The 14,900-nt window shown below is 42.6% G+C and overlaps 1 protein-coding gene across 1 annotated transcript in view; it reads right to left on the bottom strand.

Moving 5' to 3' along the window:
- Positions 1–12,837: 12,837 nt before the first annotated feature.
- Cul3 (cullin 3) overlaps positions 12,838–14,900 on the bottom strand; it is a 49,283-nt gene continuing 47,220 nt past the window's right edge. Inside the window, exon 16 of the mRNA XM_075680226.1 lies at positions 12,838–14,185. Coding sequence (XP_075536341.1) covers positions 14,161–14,185 — 25 coding nt within the window. The 3' untranslated portion in view covers positions 12,838–14,160. The remainder of the gene's footprint in view (positions 14,186–14,900) is intronic.

Here is a 14,900-nt window from a genome sequence, read left to right as displayed (position 1 = left end):
TGACTGTAGTTAACGCCTTTTTTTTTTTTTTTTGTGAAGCACAAGCATTTTGCAACACAAAACAACAAGAAAGAAAGACTAGCACTAATGCTGAATCTTTGCGTGACGTGCAAATGTTAGACGAAGGCACAAGGACAAGCACTGTGTGTTTGTGGCTTCGTCCAACACTAACACTTCACATTAAAAATGACACCAACCATACTTCATCAGTGGTTCAAGCAAATTCCTTTTTCGAAATTCCTTGACTTTTCAAGGTTTTCCATGACTTTCACAGTAAAAATTCCATGACTAAAAGAAGAAAACATCAGAAGATGGCAATCATTTTTTCAGCACAATTTTTACTACTACTACTACACTTAGGTGCATTTCCAAATATCTCTGGCAGAAAAAAATAATTGTCTACCTCAGTGCCATTAATATTTTACAATGCAATGCAGTGCCCATTCTCGTTGTGTAGAGACATTTTTTTTTCATAAATATGCCCAATTTCTTGAGTGCAGAAACATTTTCTAGGAAATTTATAGAAATTGATCTTTAACGTGCACCCCCTGTAATTGTCAATTTCATTTTTGCTGTGTTCATTGTTAAGGGGGGAGGTCGGGATCACAGGTGAAATTTTTTGTAGTAGAGCAATGAAATTTGTCATGCTTATAGGGTAGTGCGCTGAATGACCAATTACAGTTTCATTAAGCTACCTCCAGTAGTTTTGACATTACAAATTTTTATTTGCATCATTGTTGTACCAAACTTGCAGAAAGTCTGGTGTGACAAAAAAACATGTTAGAAGCCCACAGTTGCTCTTATATTTTAGCCATGGTTCATGCTGTGACATTCTCCAAATATTTTATCGCCCTTACCTTTTTTTTTTTTTTTTTACACAGAACATTATATCCACATTTGTATAATGCAGCCGTTATCATCATGTCAAATTAGCTAAAGAGTAAAAAGTGAGGTAGCATGGGTAAGGTGAAAGATGGGAATTCAAGACGATGAGCAAGATGAGAAGGTGAGGAAAAATGAGGTAGTAATTCAAAAACACAGGAATGTCACTGTGTAGGGGATTTACTAAGGACTACAATGCAACAAACCTCATGAAAATCCATCAAGCCATGGTCGTGCTACACTTTCTGCAAGCAGGACAGTCGGGTCAAAACACACTTCTGAGAGAACTGGCACTAAAATTGCACAGCCACTACATGTCCATCAAAATGCCTTGGGGCTGCAATATTTAGTGCCTTCGCTTGCAGGGGTCTTCTTGTGTCCTTGCGCTTTCATTTTTAACAATGGAGCTGTTAGAATCTAGCTAGGCTTCTCTTTACGTCCGCAGCTTCGCCGAGCTTGGCGAGAGAGAGCTGAGAAAGAGTGAAAGCAGAGTATAAAAATAGCATTGCACAGCATAGCAATGAGGCAAGGGTGGGTGGAGCCTAGCGGGGGAGATGGAGCGGCGCACACGCAAGCGAGGAAGGTGGCCCGGATGCGTGCCCTCTCCTGTGGCATGCAAGGCTGGGTGGTCAGGTGAGGGAGGAGGGGCATTCTTCGCGGGTGGCTGCTAGGGTGCCTTGATGTCCTCCTCGCTCGCCGCTCTGTACAGAGTGGTGACAACCACGCTGTCTACTGCGGCATTGGCCACGCGAATCGTGGGCTCCGTAGTAGACTCCTTTGGTGGATGCCCCAGGGACGCGTTGCCGGCACTCATGTGTCTTGTGTGTGGTTTGGCACTATTTTACTGGCCTTCCCCCAGCTCCAGTGGTCTCTGCAGTAGCAGAGCCACACATAAATTTTCTGCACTACGTGCTTTCTTTTTCTTTGTTGGTCCTTTTTGTCAGCTCTTTGAAGGGCGAGGCTACCAGGTTCGATGCCCACAGACTTGCACATTTCAGTGTAGGCACACAAGTTCCCAAAGCTGCAGCATGCAACTGCTTCATGTACTGCTGTCTCCACTGCAAACAATGAAGCGTGCTGATCCTTTGAAGTCATTGACCAAATAACTGAATGCATGCTTTCTGTCGCATTCTGTGTCTTGTTGCCCTTGCACTGCTCCAGCAGTTGAAGGTCAGACAGGCGTTGGTAGACAGGCAGCGATGCCTTTGCTACTCGTCTTGACAGCTTGTATTTATAAGGCGGTGGTGGCTCCATTTTGGTTTGTGCTGACCAATGCCTGCACCAACATCAGGACCAGGTGGGCACAGCTCAAGATGAGGCTCGTCATCTGTAGAAGTCACGTGATAAAATGTGGCGATCACAGCCCTTTGCATGTCACTGACGCCAGTGTTTCAGCGCAAGGCTAAACTGTAGTACCTGGTCAGTTTTTTATTAGGTCCTATGCAAGTCCACCTTTCCCAACCAATGGCTCCCCTTTCTTTGCTCTTGTCACTAGTGTACGGAGAGCAGCGCCCATTCTCTTCTGCACTTGATTTATGCAGTCCTCCTTATTCCAGGGTGTAAAGCCATATACGTCCTCTTTGCAGAATGCAAGATATGTTTGGATGTCACCATCCCATATGATATGCATGTAGCAAAGGCCACAGCTGCTGAAAAAGCAGCTGAAAAGCACCAGTGCAGCTTCCCCCTCCATTTGACCTGAGCCAATGTCTGTATTTTTCTGGCACTGATGCTGCTCAATCCAAGTGCCAACGCTACGGTCAATTTCTGCTGCTCGCTGACAGCACCCTAGACAGAAATTAGAAAGTATGATGCAATTCAACACAAGCCCAGTATAAAATTCAATAATGCAGCCTACACCAATGTACGTGAGAGCTGTGGCCTCGTGTAAACCACGTGCCATCATAAATGACTGTGATGTTATTTGGGCTGGATGAATGCACCTTGCTGTGGATGCTTTAAAGTGCAAGTACAGAAGCTGCGAAAATGTTTATGCAGCTTCCTCTGCTCCAGGTTTGAACATTTTTAGATATTCCCAATAGGTTTTTTGATGCAGCCCCTGATGTGAGACATTTCACTGTAGCCCAGAAGTCACTGAGGGCAGTGGGCCCTTTTCTAATGGTCTTGATAGCTTGCATAGCTCGTATATTCACCTCAAAGGCCCTTACTCCAGACTTTCTTTTTGGTGACCAACATGAATCGATAGGGCCACAAACAGCACAAAAAAGCACCAATGATGACATGCGGCCTTCCCCTTTGTATCGGTTGAGAATCCGGTTAAAAAGAAGAGTGTTTACTGCAAGGCCTGATGTTGTCTGACACTGTTTTGAAGAGAATTTGGGCTGAGTGCAAGCCGTATTAGTGGATTCATTGCACCAGCGTGTATTAATGTGAACTGATCCTCTTTTGGGGCCAATTCTTCATCTGTCCGCTGCGCAAAGCTGAACTTGCACTCCGTTGTCGACACCACGTGAATTCGTGTATCGTGGATGCTGCACACTTGTTTCTCGGCTGCTTCCGAGGACATAAAACAAGGTTCCAGGTGCACCTGAACGGTGCACGTCCGCTTAGGCAAAAGTTCGCCACCGTCCTGAATAGCTGGCGCTGCATCATCACTTGCCATCACGAAAACAAAACTTTGCCCGTGTCGGAATTGCACTGCTATGTTACGGCTAGTTGATGGGGCCAGGTCTTCAGACTCACTGCTGGGCATCGATTCCGAGCGCAGGTGCCCCTGAATCACGCGACTGCCATAATGTTCGCCATTGTCCTGAAGAGCTGGCACCGCATCATCTCCTGCCGCCTTGAAAATGGAACTTCCCCCACATTGGAGCTGCACTGCTACGTCACGACCACCATGGTCGCGGGTAGTTGACAAGTCTTCAGATTCACGGCCAGGGATCGATTACGAGCGCAGGTTGGCTTCCAACAACACATTGGCATGACTGGTTAGCGACACCATTCTTACTTGCTCCTCACTTGTGGCGCTTACCCACTACAGGGGATTGGCCAAGAAGCCGGCGGTTAAAGGGAAAGGGAGAGAGAAAAACCTAAACAGAAAATTAAATCAGAGTGACGCATAATGTTCATGTTAATTAAGAAATAACTTTACGTGGCAGATAGAGAAATAAGAAAAATACGTGTAATCATACATAAACAGCAAATTTTGTGTTCTTTTTGGGGTGGTATTAGAATAATTTCGAAGGCACGATCAGCGATTTAATTATCTCTCCACTTATTTATTTTTAGAATTAACATGGCAGCCTTGTGTCGCATAGACAGTCGCAAATGGCCCTGCAGATGTTCCTGCGGCTAAAGCCCAATGAAGAAGCCCCGAAGCAGAGGATATTTTGAGTGCTTAAAGAAATACCCAATTTTCAGAATGAAAATTTTAATTTCTTCCTCTGATTTCTAAATCGACGGCATGCTATTTGAAAGTATTCAATGTTTTCGGTTTCCTGGCAGGTAGGAGGACACAGAGGAGACGGTGAGAGACCAGACCAGTATACGTAAAAATTTAATGGTGGGATGCAGCATAATTTTGTTATGGAGATTTCTAATTTACATGTGAGACAGAGCATTTATTGTCCCATGAAAAGGACAAATTATGGAATTCTGACGTTTGGATTTTAAGTTTTGAGGAATCTTGGAAAAGATAAAATTTTCTAAACCTAGCCGAAGTAGCCATAACGGACATAGCTGGTCCATCAAGAGACATCCGCACAAGTGTGTCTGCCATTTTATTTAAGAATATACCACAATGGGGGGGGGGGGAGGGCTGGCACCCATACCAACCACACCAGGCTTAAGTTTGGGGGGATTAATGACTTAAATGTATTGGCTACAGTAGGTGTCTGCAGATGAAGTGAGTGATGTGCATACTGAGAGTGAATCAGACGCTGTAACCGCTGTTGAATAATTCAAAGAAATTATTAAAGAGCTAGGATAACGGCTGATAGTCAAACCAGAAATATGGATGTGAAATCCGGAAGGCATAATGCATATGACCAGGATAGGGACTCCGAAAAAATACCCACACCTGCTTTCGCCTTACTCATTGACGCATCAGTCACGATCACATGATCTATTGCCAATTGCGTTAAATGATCTTGCAGCATGCCATTTAAATACATAGTGGACAGGAGTTTGTCATTTGATGGAAATATATCATTAAATTCAATCTTTATATTAGGCAAGGGCTTGTCTAGACAAATGATTTCCTGTGTGTTAACATTTACTGGATTTAGCTAAGCTTGCATACAAACAAAACCTGAGGTCCATGTAAGCGGGACCAATGCACATCGAAAAATGCCTTCATTTCACTAATAAATACAAATTGTGATTGTCTCAAAGACAATTCATAAATGTTTAAATACGTCTTTACTGTTAGAATGTGGAATCGGCAGGGAAGAGTAGGCAGTCGTGCTTCTGGATATAAAACATTGTTAGGTACAAATTTTGGTAAACCAAGGCAATTCCGGAGAGCCTCCCGCTCTAGAAGAACAAGGCGGTTAATTTTGTATGTTGGCCCACCAGATAATATAACGCACCCGAATTCCAGTATTCCAGTTTCCCAATTCCAGTTTCCCGGCATAGCCCAAAGTGATGTCGGCCAAGTCTGCTTATCATGCCAACAGCGTGTGCTGCCCTAGTTTTGACATGATCAATGTGATTTCGCCAGCTAAGTTTTGCGTTGTATATAACACTTAGATATTTGATACAGTCAACTTGCGAAATTATTTCTTGACAGTATTGGAGAGATATTGAGTGGCACATTCAATGGAAACACAATCAAGGAACTTTAACGACATTAAACGACATTCGAATATCTGGAAACCAAGCTTCAAGTGTTTCTGAACATTACTGCAGTGTTCTTTGTAATGAGTGAATATCACTCGCAGACGCAAAAAATGCTATGTCGTCTGTATAGACATATACTTGTACGGCATCGCACAATGGCACTGAGCTTAATAAAATGTTAAACAAAATAGGAGAAAGGACAGATCCCTGGGGAACTCCTCTTGACTGATTATAATTTTGCGTCAACAAGCCACGTTGGAAACAATAAAATTTCCTATCCTTTAAAAAGTCATACATCCAATTTATAATATACCTAGGAAAACTCATGCTATTCAAAACGTTAAGGAGTATGAGATGCTCTACACTGTCATATGCTTTAGCTAAATCAAGCATCACTAAAGCTGCATACTGCCACCTGTGTCAAGCAAGCTTAGTAATGCGTCCCTCAAATCGACACGTGTGTGCCATATCGAGCACCCAGGTCTAAGTCCAATCTGATATGGGCTTAATAATTCATTATCATTTAAACATTTCATGATACGAATGTGCAATACCCTTTCTACTAATTTAACAATATTCGAAGTTAGTGCAATTGGCCTTATATTGTCTATATTCATTCCCACTCCTTGCTTTTTAAGCAGGAGGATTACTTTTGTGAGTTTCCAGTCAGGAGGTATCCGTGTGTTCATGAGGGAGTAATTAACTATACTGCAGAGTGATGTAATGCCATCTGGACCCGCAGTTGTGCCAGAAAGCAGCCAAACAATGTGCTGAACCTCTTCCATTGTTGCCTCTAAGAAATTATCCCGACAGAGCCCCTACAAACTTTACCTGTAGCTGAGTTGTAAAGCAATGTTCTAAACCTTTAGCAATTTCATCTAATGATTCTAAAAATTCTTTTGCTAACAGAACAACTGAGCCAATATTTATGGACACTGGAATGGCCTTGCGAGAGCGGAGAAACCTAAACAGTGCTTCTTTATTACCACTTTTTCATAAAAAATCATACCTTTTTTATCATAATTTCCTTCGCTGACAAAACTGTTCTTTTAAATATAGCAGCAGCATACTTATAGCTACTCCAATTAGCAGGGCACTGATAGAAAATAAGTTTCCTCCATGCAGCTTTTCGGCGTCTATAATCTCATGTGCAATCACTATTCCACCATGGACAATCAGTACTCCCTTTTGTAGATGAGACTACACTCAGGTTTTTTAATGATACTTTTCAATATTGCACAAACACTTATCGCTTTAATATCTCTTTCTGTACCTGTCATAGAAGACAAAGTTGACTGTCAATTATTTTTTTTGTTTTGAATAGACCACAAAAGTCTGCACGTTTTTTTTTTTTTTTTTTTAAAGAAATCAGGGGGTTGTTAATATCAATGACAATCGGGCGGTGGTCACTGCTAGTGGTGGCATTGACCACAGCCCAAGAAGAGATGGAAACGTCCGAGATAGCAAATGTCAAATCTAGGACAGATCACGACTCTGAATGCATGAAAGTGGCAACTTTACCATTTAAACATGTGAAATTGTTATCATTAGTCCAATCCCATAAATGTTTTTCAGAAGAGTCACAGCGGAATTCCCATGACACATGATGCGAGTTGAAGTCACATGCAAACAATATGCCCTTTTTGCAATGGGTCACTGCAACATCAAGCGTACGTCTTGCACCCCAGCAGGAAAGTAGGAGTTAATTATAAAAAGCGGGGTGCAACCCGGAATAGTTATTTCTAATATTAAGATTTCACATTCGGATGATAGAATATGATGTGAAATTTTTGCTTTATGACAGAATTTAGATGAAATGAAGAAAGCTAATCCACCACCTCGGGAAGGTCTATCCAATCGAAAGCACTTGTTGTTTAAATGAAAGTTTTGGCCAGCAGACAAATGAGTTTCTTGTAATAGTATAACGTCTGGAGATTGTTGGGAGATTAAATATAATAAATCTGTAGCTCTAGAAAGTATTGATCGGCAGTTCCACTGGAGTATTCTTAGGCACCTTATGTTGATGGAAGACAAGCAGCCGCAACCGCTTGGTCCAGAAAACTGTCTTTCAGAAAGTCAGTCCTCGTAAGTGATTCTTTCGCACACTCTTTTTGTTTTAGAGTTAAGAGAATTAGGCAGTTTGTTGTTAGGTGATCTTGTGCATTTAAGAACTCGAGTGTCCATACCCACATCTTGATTGCCTAGAGAGTATGAATCAGAATGACATTCATGTTCAACTTGCTGTGAAGTCAAAGGTCTTGCTAAATCCACACTGTCAGAGGGGAGATCTGTCCCAATGCTCGGGTGACTTTGTAAAGAAGGTGGCTTAATTTTGTACGCTGTTTGTTACATTATCTAGCAATTGGGAAAACGCAAACTTCAATGAGAAAAAAATTTTATTTTGCTGAATGCAAGAGTCAGTGACGAAAGGTACGATACGATATCTTCACATGCGGTACAAAGTGCAGCCATTCATGTTTTCATGTGCACTCTATCCCCGCGGCTGGTAGTTTCGCCCGCAGTGGGACTACTAGTATAGGTGTTCTGTGATAGGATGACACTATTATGGAAAGCACTGGCAGCGGGGAGCGAACGTTTTGTCTGCCTCTCGCTTTGACGCGCCTCGGAAACTCGAGGTACTGCAACCTCCTGTACTACACGTGCGGGAAAATAGCGCACATGATTCCATGCCATATCAGCACCCTCTCTTTGCATGCCCAGCAGATTACCTCAAAAACAGGGCAAGTGGGCTGTGTATGCACTTGGCCGGGCTAAAGAAGGAGAGGTGCACCAACCTGCTCCTCGCATGCGCATGATTGCCATTACCGTGAGCTCACTCCCCTGCGCCACTTCCCCTTGCTCAAGCTGGAAGATTGCGCTCGTCAAGCCACCATCCTTCTCGGCTGACCCCCGCTAACTTCCACTCTCACCTAAAGCATACAGTGCACGCAGTGCGATAAGATCTAATCGCACTTGGACTTTACGCAGAACATGACACTGCTCTGCTTCAGCAATGGCTCTCAGTCACGCGATTTGAAGTGCGTTTGCAAGCATGCAATTCAACCATTTGACCATCTGCGTCCGTGGAAGTTTTCTATTGTCTTTGTATTCTTTCACGGCAGCAGTGAAAATTGGTTATATTGAAATCGTGTATAAACACACTTCATTATATTGAGGTTGAAAATACATGTTCTATGGACAAGTTATAAAATGTTAAATTCGTTATATTGAGAATTTTGTTATATTGAGGTTTAACTGTATTACAATGTTCAACTAATACATACAAATTTAAAGTTACTTCACATTTATGGTTCCAGTATGCAATATACCATGTTTTGGCAAAGAGCACAAGCAGTGTGCGCCTCCTATGTAATAATTGTCATCAAGCCATCAAACGTTACACATGTTACACGTTACATCAAATGTTACACAATCACATGATGGATACATTTTTTTTTCATGTGATTTTTTACAGCAAAGCTGTTTATGGCTAGGCTTTCATGAATTTTTGTTTTGCGTCAACAAAAGCTATTATCACCTGCAATGGCTCATACTTCCCTAAAGGGACACTAAAGGCAAATAATAAGGCAACATGGACTGTTTAAATACTATTCCAGAAACCTCGCAACGCTTGTTTCACGTCAAGAAAGGACTTTGTTTTGCGAGAAAATTGCATCTGAAGGATCCGAATACCTTTTAAGAAATTCGGATCTCCCGCTACCCAAGCGGGGGAGTGGCGACATTGCATATGTCATCACTACTCTTTGCTGCCGTCGGTGAGTAAAACGGAGCCCGGCAGACGGCAGCACCGAGTCAAGACAGAGCGGTGGATTCGCCGCTGCAGCTGCTTTTTGGTCAAGTGGCGTAGATCACTCGGGCATCCCACATAACATGGAAGTTAAATTCTCTACTATACTTGCAGTTTGTGCGAGTTTCGCAGGGCAGAAAAACCAGCGCAGCCCTACGCAATAACGAAACTGCTGAAACGCAAAAGCGTGAGCAGCGCAGAGTCGAACAAAAACCAAACTTTTCAACCGCGACGAGTCGTTGCAAGGACAATTTTAATGTTTTTTTTCTAAAAATGAAATAGAACTGCATAAGTAGTACTTTATTTCATCTTATAATACAAGGATGTTTTTTGCAATAAGTGATTAAGTACTAGTGTCAAAATTTAAATGAGGAGTGCTTCAGTCATCGGGCCAGTGCTTGAATGTCCCAGGGGAGTATTTAATTATGTCCTGCATTTACCGAAGTTTCTCAATTATTAAGGCCCTATTCGCAATAATATTGATGCCTTAAGAGATTCCGAAGCACTAATTATCACTTTAGCTTCACTTAATATTTGCCTTTAGTGTCCCTTTAAGCAAGCAATAAATGCATGGCTCATCCCTCTCCATTATATATATATATATATATATATATATATATATATATACACACACACACACACACACACACACACACAGACACACACACACACACACACACGAGGGTTATTCAAAAAGCAAGGTCCGTTTCCTTGTATTAAAATATTTACACGTCAGAATAAAAGTTTTATTTGTGCAGTACCAGCTATTGTTCTGGCCCAGTAGTTACTGTCAGGGAATGCAGACGACAATGTCCGAAAAAAATTGTTGCTGCCGCCTGTTGTGAAGTGCAAGCTATAATTCAGATTTTTGAATGCGAAAGGATCATCAGCTTTTGAAATTCATGGAGAGTTGTGCGTAGTTTATAGACCTACAGTGATGAGTGAAGGAAAGGTCAGAAAATGGTGTCGAGACTTCAAAAATGGCCGCGAAAATGTGCATGATGAAGAGCGAAGTGGCAGGCCCAGCATCCAGATCAATGTAACTGTTCAGCAAGTATACCGGGGAATTGCAATTCCATCGATGACCGAGTGGTCTGGCTGATAAATTTCCTTTTTTTGGATGCACTGCAATTTATACGACTAACTGAAAAGCTCAGATATCAAAAAGTGTATGCAAGGTGGGAACAGAAAATGCTTACCGACCAACTCAAACAGCAAAGAATGTCAAGTGGACGAGCATTTTTGAACCGCTACAGACAAGACGGAGAACAGTTGTTTTCACACATTGTTACAGGCGACGAGACTTGGATATCCTACGCCACTTCAGAAACAAAGCAACACTCAATGCAGTGGCGCCACTCCTCTTCACCAAAACTGAAAAAATTCAAGCAATCTCCTTACTTGAGTCAGAAAACGATGGCTACCATTTTCTGGGTTGAAAAGGGCATTCTTTTAGTTGATTTCATGGCACGTGGGACCACAGTTACAGGTGATGCACACTGCAAAACACTCGCTAAGCTGAGACGAGCGATCAAAAATCGATGGCATGGGAAATTGTCTGGAATTGTCCTCCATGACAATGTGCAACCTCACACCGCTGCCCGAACCAAGAAGAGGATTGAAGATTTTGGTTGGGAGCTTTTTGATCACCCGCCCTACAGTCGCAACCTTTCCCCAAGTGACTGTTCTTCGTTCATTTCACTGTTGTCACCCAAGCCACTGTTTCAAGAGGAGAAACTCAAGACCACCGTTGTTAACTGGTTCAATTTCCACGCCGCGAACTTCTATGCAGAGGGACAAAAGAAACTGGTGCAGCGGTACAAAAAGTGCTTAAGAGTCAGCAGCGATTATGTAGAAAAGTAGGTTTGTACTAAACCCATCAATAAAAACTTTTACTAATGAATACATATATTTTTAGGATGAAACAGACCTTAGTTTTTGAATAACCTCGGTATATAATTTAACCTCAATATAATGAACTTCAATATTACGAAATTCTTGATATAACACTATTCATAACCTCTTCTCCATAGAACACCGTGTATTTATAACCTCAATATAACGAAGTGTGTTTGTATGTGATTTCAATATAACGAAATTTCGTTTTCGCCGCAACGGAATGCAGAGACAATAAATGAAAACTTCCACGGACACCGATGGTCAGATGACTGAACTACGAGTGCCTGCTTGCAAACGCACCTCTCAAATCAAGCGCAGCCCGACAAGAGCGACCGCCTCAGTGGAGCCGCATCATGTTCTGTATAAAGTCAAAAGTCCGATAAGATTCTATCGCGGCCTGTGCACGTTGTGCTTTAGGTGAGAGTGTGCGAGGCTGAGACAAAATGATGGTGGGTTTACCGTCACGAGTGCCGCCCTCCCACGCAAGTGAAGGAAAAGAGGGGGAGGGGAAGGAGCTTGCGGTAATGCGATCAAGAACGTGCGTGGGGCTGGGGTAATTGGCACGTCTTCTCGGCCGTGGCTGCGCATGGCTGTAAGCGCAGCTCAGCGCATACACAGCCGCGCACCCTACGTTAGAGGTGATTTGCCACATGTGTAAAAAGCAGGCGTGCCGAGACGGTATGGCATCATGTTAGCGCTCTTCTTGTGCGTTCAGTATTGGAGTTTGCTTGTGTAATCTCGAGTTTCGGTGACCCGTTGGAGCAAGAGGCAGAAGCAGCACTCGCTCCCCACTACCGGCGCTTTTCCCGATAGCGTCGGCCCAGTGTGGGCAACGCTATCAGCTGCGGGGGTGGAGATCATGTGAAAGTGAGGCAGGCTTTGCTTAACTTGTACCGCTGATGTGAAGATATTGTCAACATAGCATGAAACCGTATCATTCGTCGCTCACTACCAAATTCACCAAATTGTTTTTCCATTCAAATATGCTTTTTTCGACTGCCCGATAATTTGGAAAATTCTGCGGCACCTTTCCTTGCAAGAAAAATTGATTGGCAACTGTACTTATTTGGTCGAATTTCAATACAACAAAATTTCGATGTAATGATCAGCAAATTGCCGATTTCAGCTACTTTGTTATATAGAGGTTTAACTCTACACACACACACACACACATATATAGCCATCTACGCAAGCGTATATAAATAAATGTGTGTGCGTACCTTTGGTCACGATGACCACCGATCAAGACAATGTGTTCATACCTTTGTTCAAAATTGTGTCGCCTCTGTGCCATGTGCTAAACAGCTTCACTAGTCATCCACCTTCACAGAGTGGAATGGCTCATGATTTTTGATTGTGAATGTGACAGTCTTTCTAGCATTGCCTGCTATGTATGAAATTAATTATCACTCAATCATGTTGCTAGGACATCAAATCACACATGCACAGAAGGAAGAAAAATCCTTTACTGAGGCAATTTATGTACATCACATAATGCTATGTACAACAATAAATGAAGGCATTAAAAAACTGCACCCTATTTCCCCCACTGGAAGGCCAATGAAAGGCTCATGGGGCAATACACTCTTGTGGCAGCACGCAATCCGAAAAACGTGCCTGCAAAATCATTAGAGAAACCCAGTGATGCAAACTAGGTTTCTCCTGTACATACAGTAGTGTACAGCAGAACGGGGGAAAAAAAAAGGAAATGTACACTGTTTTGACAGACTGTCCAAATAAGAAGGCATTGACCCTCAGTCAATCACATGCACACACTTTCATGGCGCTGGCAACGCAAACTCGTATGGCAATGCTTCTTTGGTGCCTAGGCCTTTCACCCAAACCCATTTATTCCCTCAACTAGCAACTGTACCTATAACTTTCTACTAGGCAATGTGGCAGGGACATTTGCATCATAGAACTTCACATTGAGGTCACAGCTTTTATCTCACAGTAGTGACACATCATGATCATCATCTCACCATAAAAAGCACAACATGCTACACACTGCTTGTAAGTGGACACAGTTCTTACAATTAAAAAAGAAAAACAAAAAGGAGAAAACAAAAAACCTTGCATCCTTCTCATGGAAACAGCATTGCCTAACTGCTGCACAAAAACAGAATAAATAGCTTGTATTAGCTGATATAAAGGGAGGCACCTTACATGCTAGTGGAACACAGCACAAATAGAAAGGGACGTAATTATCCATGCACGCAGACACGCACGCAAACAGACAAAATTATGTGTCCAATTATGCACAGGCTGTACAAATTAGTGCCCCACATTTAACTTTCCTTTAAGAGTGCCTCTACAGATGTGGCCGTCGTCGGAGTGAGCAGAAATGGATGTGGACATCAATCGGAGCAGGCAAATTTTGTTGCCAGTACACCTTCCCATTCAAGGGGAAAAAAAAAAAAAACTAGCCTCCCATGTGCACCCAGAGAAAGCTAGGAAAAAAACCTTGTGAACCCCTCTATAAAACGAAGATATTGAAAAGTGAAAAACTGTTGAAGGCATCCTCCTCTTCTTATCATGGAATGAAATGCAAAGAAAGAAAGGAGGAGGACTTTTTTTTTTTTTTTCTTTCCTCGGCAGCAGTGACCAAAGACGAGAGAGTGAGGGCTGCCAGAACCAGTCTTCCTTCCAGCTGCACTTGTGCCAGCAGTTTTGCTGTGACTCGGCCCATTTCCTCTGCTCCAATAAATAACCGCACATCTGCAGCCACAGGCACCGGTGCCATCTTTCCACAAACTCCAGCACTCCAGATTTCACGCCACGTAGGTGTACACCTTCCTGCAAGTGAAATTCAAAGGTCATCACTTATATGTGCCTGAAATCTTGAAGCAAGGCATACATGCGAGATGCTTTCGCAATTCGCAAGACATTGTAGCATATCTGCAGGGCTCAACTTAGAGCCAAATATTCTCCTTCACAGATCCCATTCCAGCGGTTACACAGACAGGAGGAGAACTTTAATGACTGCTTGAGTGCGTATGGACTCTATTCAACTACAAACTGCTGCCAGCTCAGCGTGTTTCTCTTTTCATAAGGCAGAAAACACACAAAATCCAATTAGAGCCATAGCCAGCCTAAATAATATGCGCATTCACGGAAGCAACAAGCAAGATCATGCACCTAGTATACAATCAGCCAAAAGCATAGTTTGGTAGCAGTAATCATGTCTACGCAATGATTTAAAGATAAACCACAGAAAAACAAATAAAGGCGTCAACTATCAAGTTCATGAAAACCACCATGATAAAGAGAGCAGTTTGCACCTTTCTGCCTTAAGCATGCAAGCATCCCATGAATGGTCTATGTATTAAAAAATTCCGAGGTGAGAATACCCTTAGTGAGCCAATAGGTAAGAAGATAAGCAAGCCTTTTCCCTTACAGTTGATTTCTGTAAATTTGACCATGAAGCAGCCGAAAGAAGTGGAGGGGTAGTGTGTAAGGGTCCACCTAGTGGACATATCTATTTGGTCCGCTGCTGAAGTGTGGATTAACT

The sequence above is a fragment of the Dermacentor variabilis genome, chromosome 2 (assembly GCF_050947875.1).
Source record: "Dermacentor variabilis isolate Ectoservices chromosome 2, ASM5094787v1, whole genome shotgun sequence".
Classification (NCBI taxonomy): Eukaryota; Metazoa; Arthropoda; class Arachnida; order Ixodida; family Ixodidae; genus Dermacentor; species Dermacentor variabilis.
Note: the sequence above shows the minus strand (reverse complement) of the source record. Positions and strands in the feature narration are given on the sequence as shown.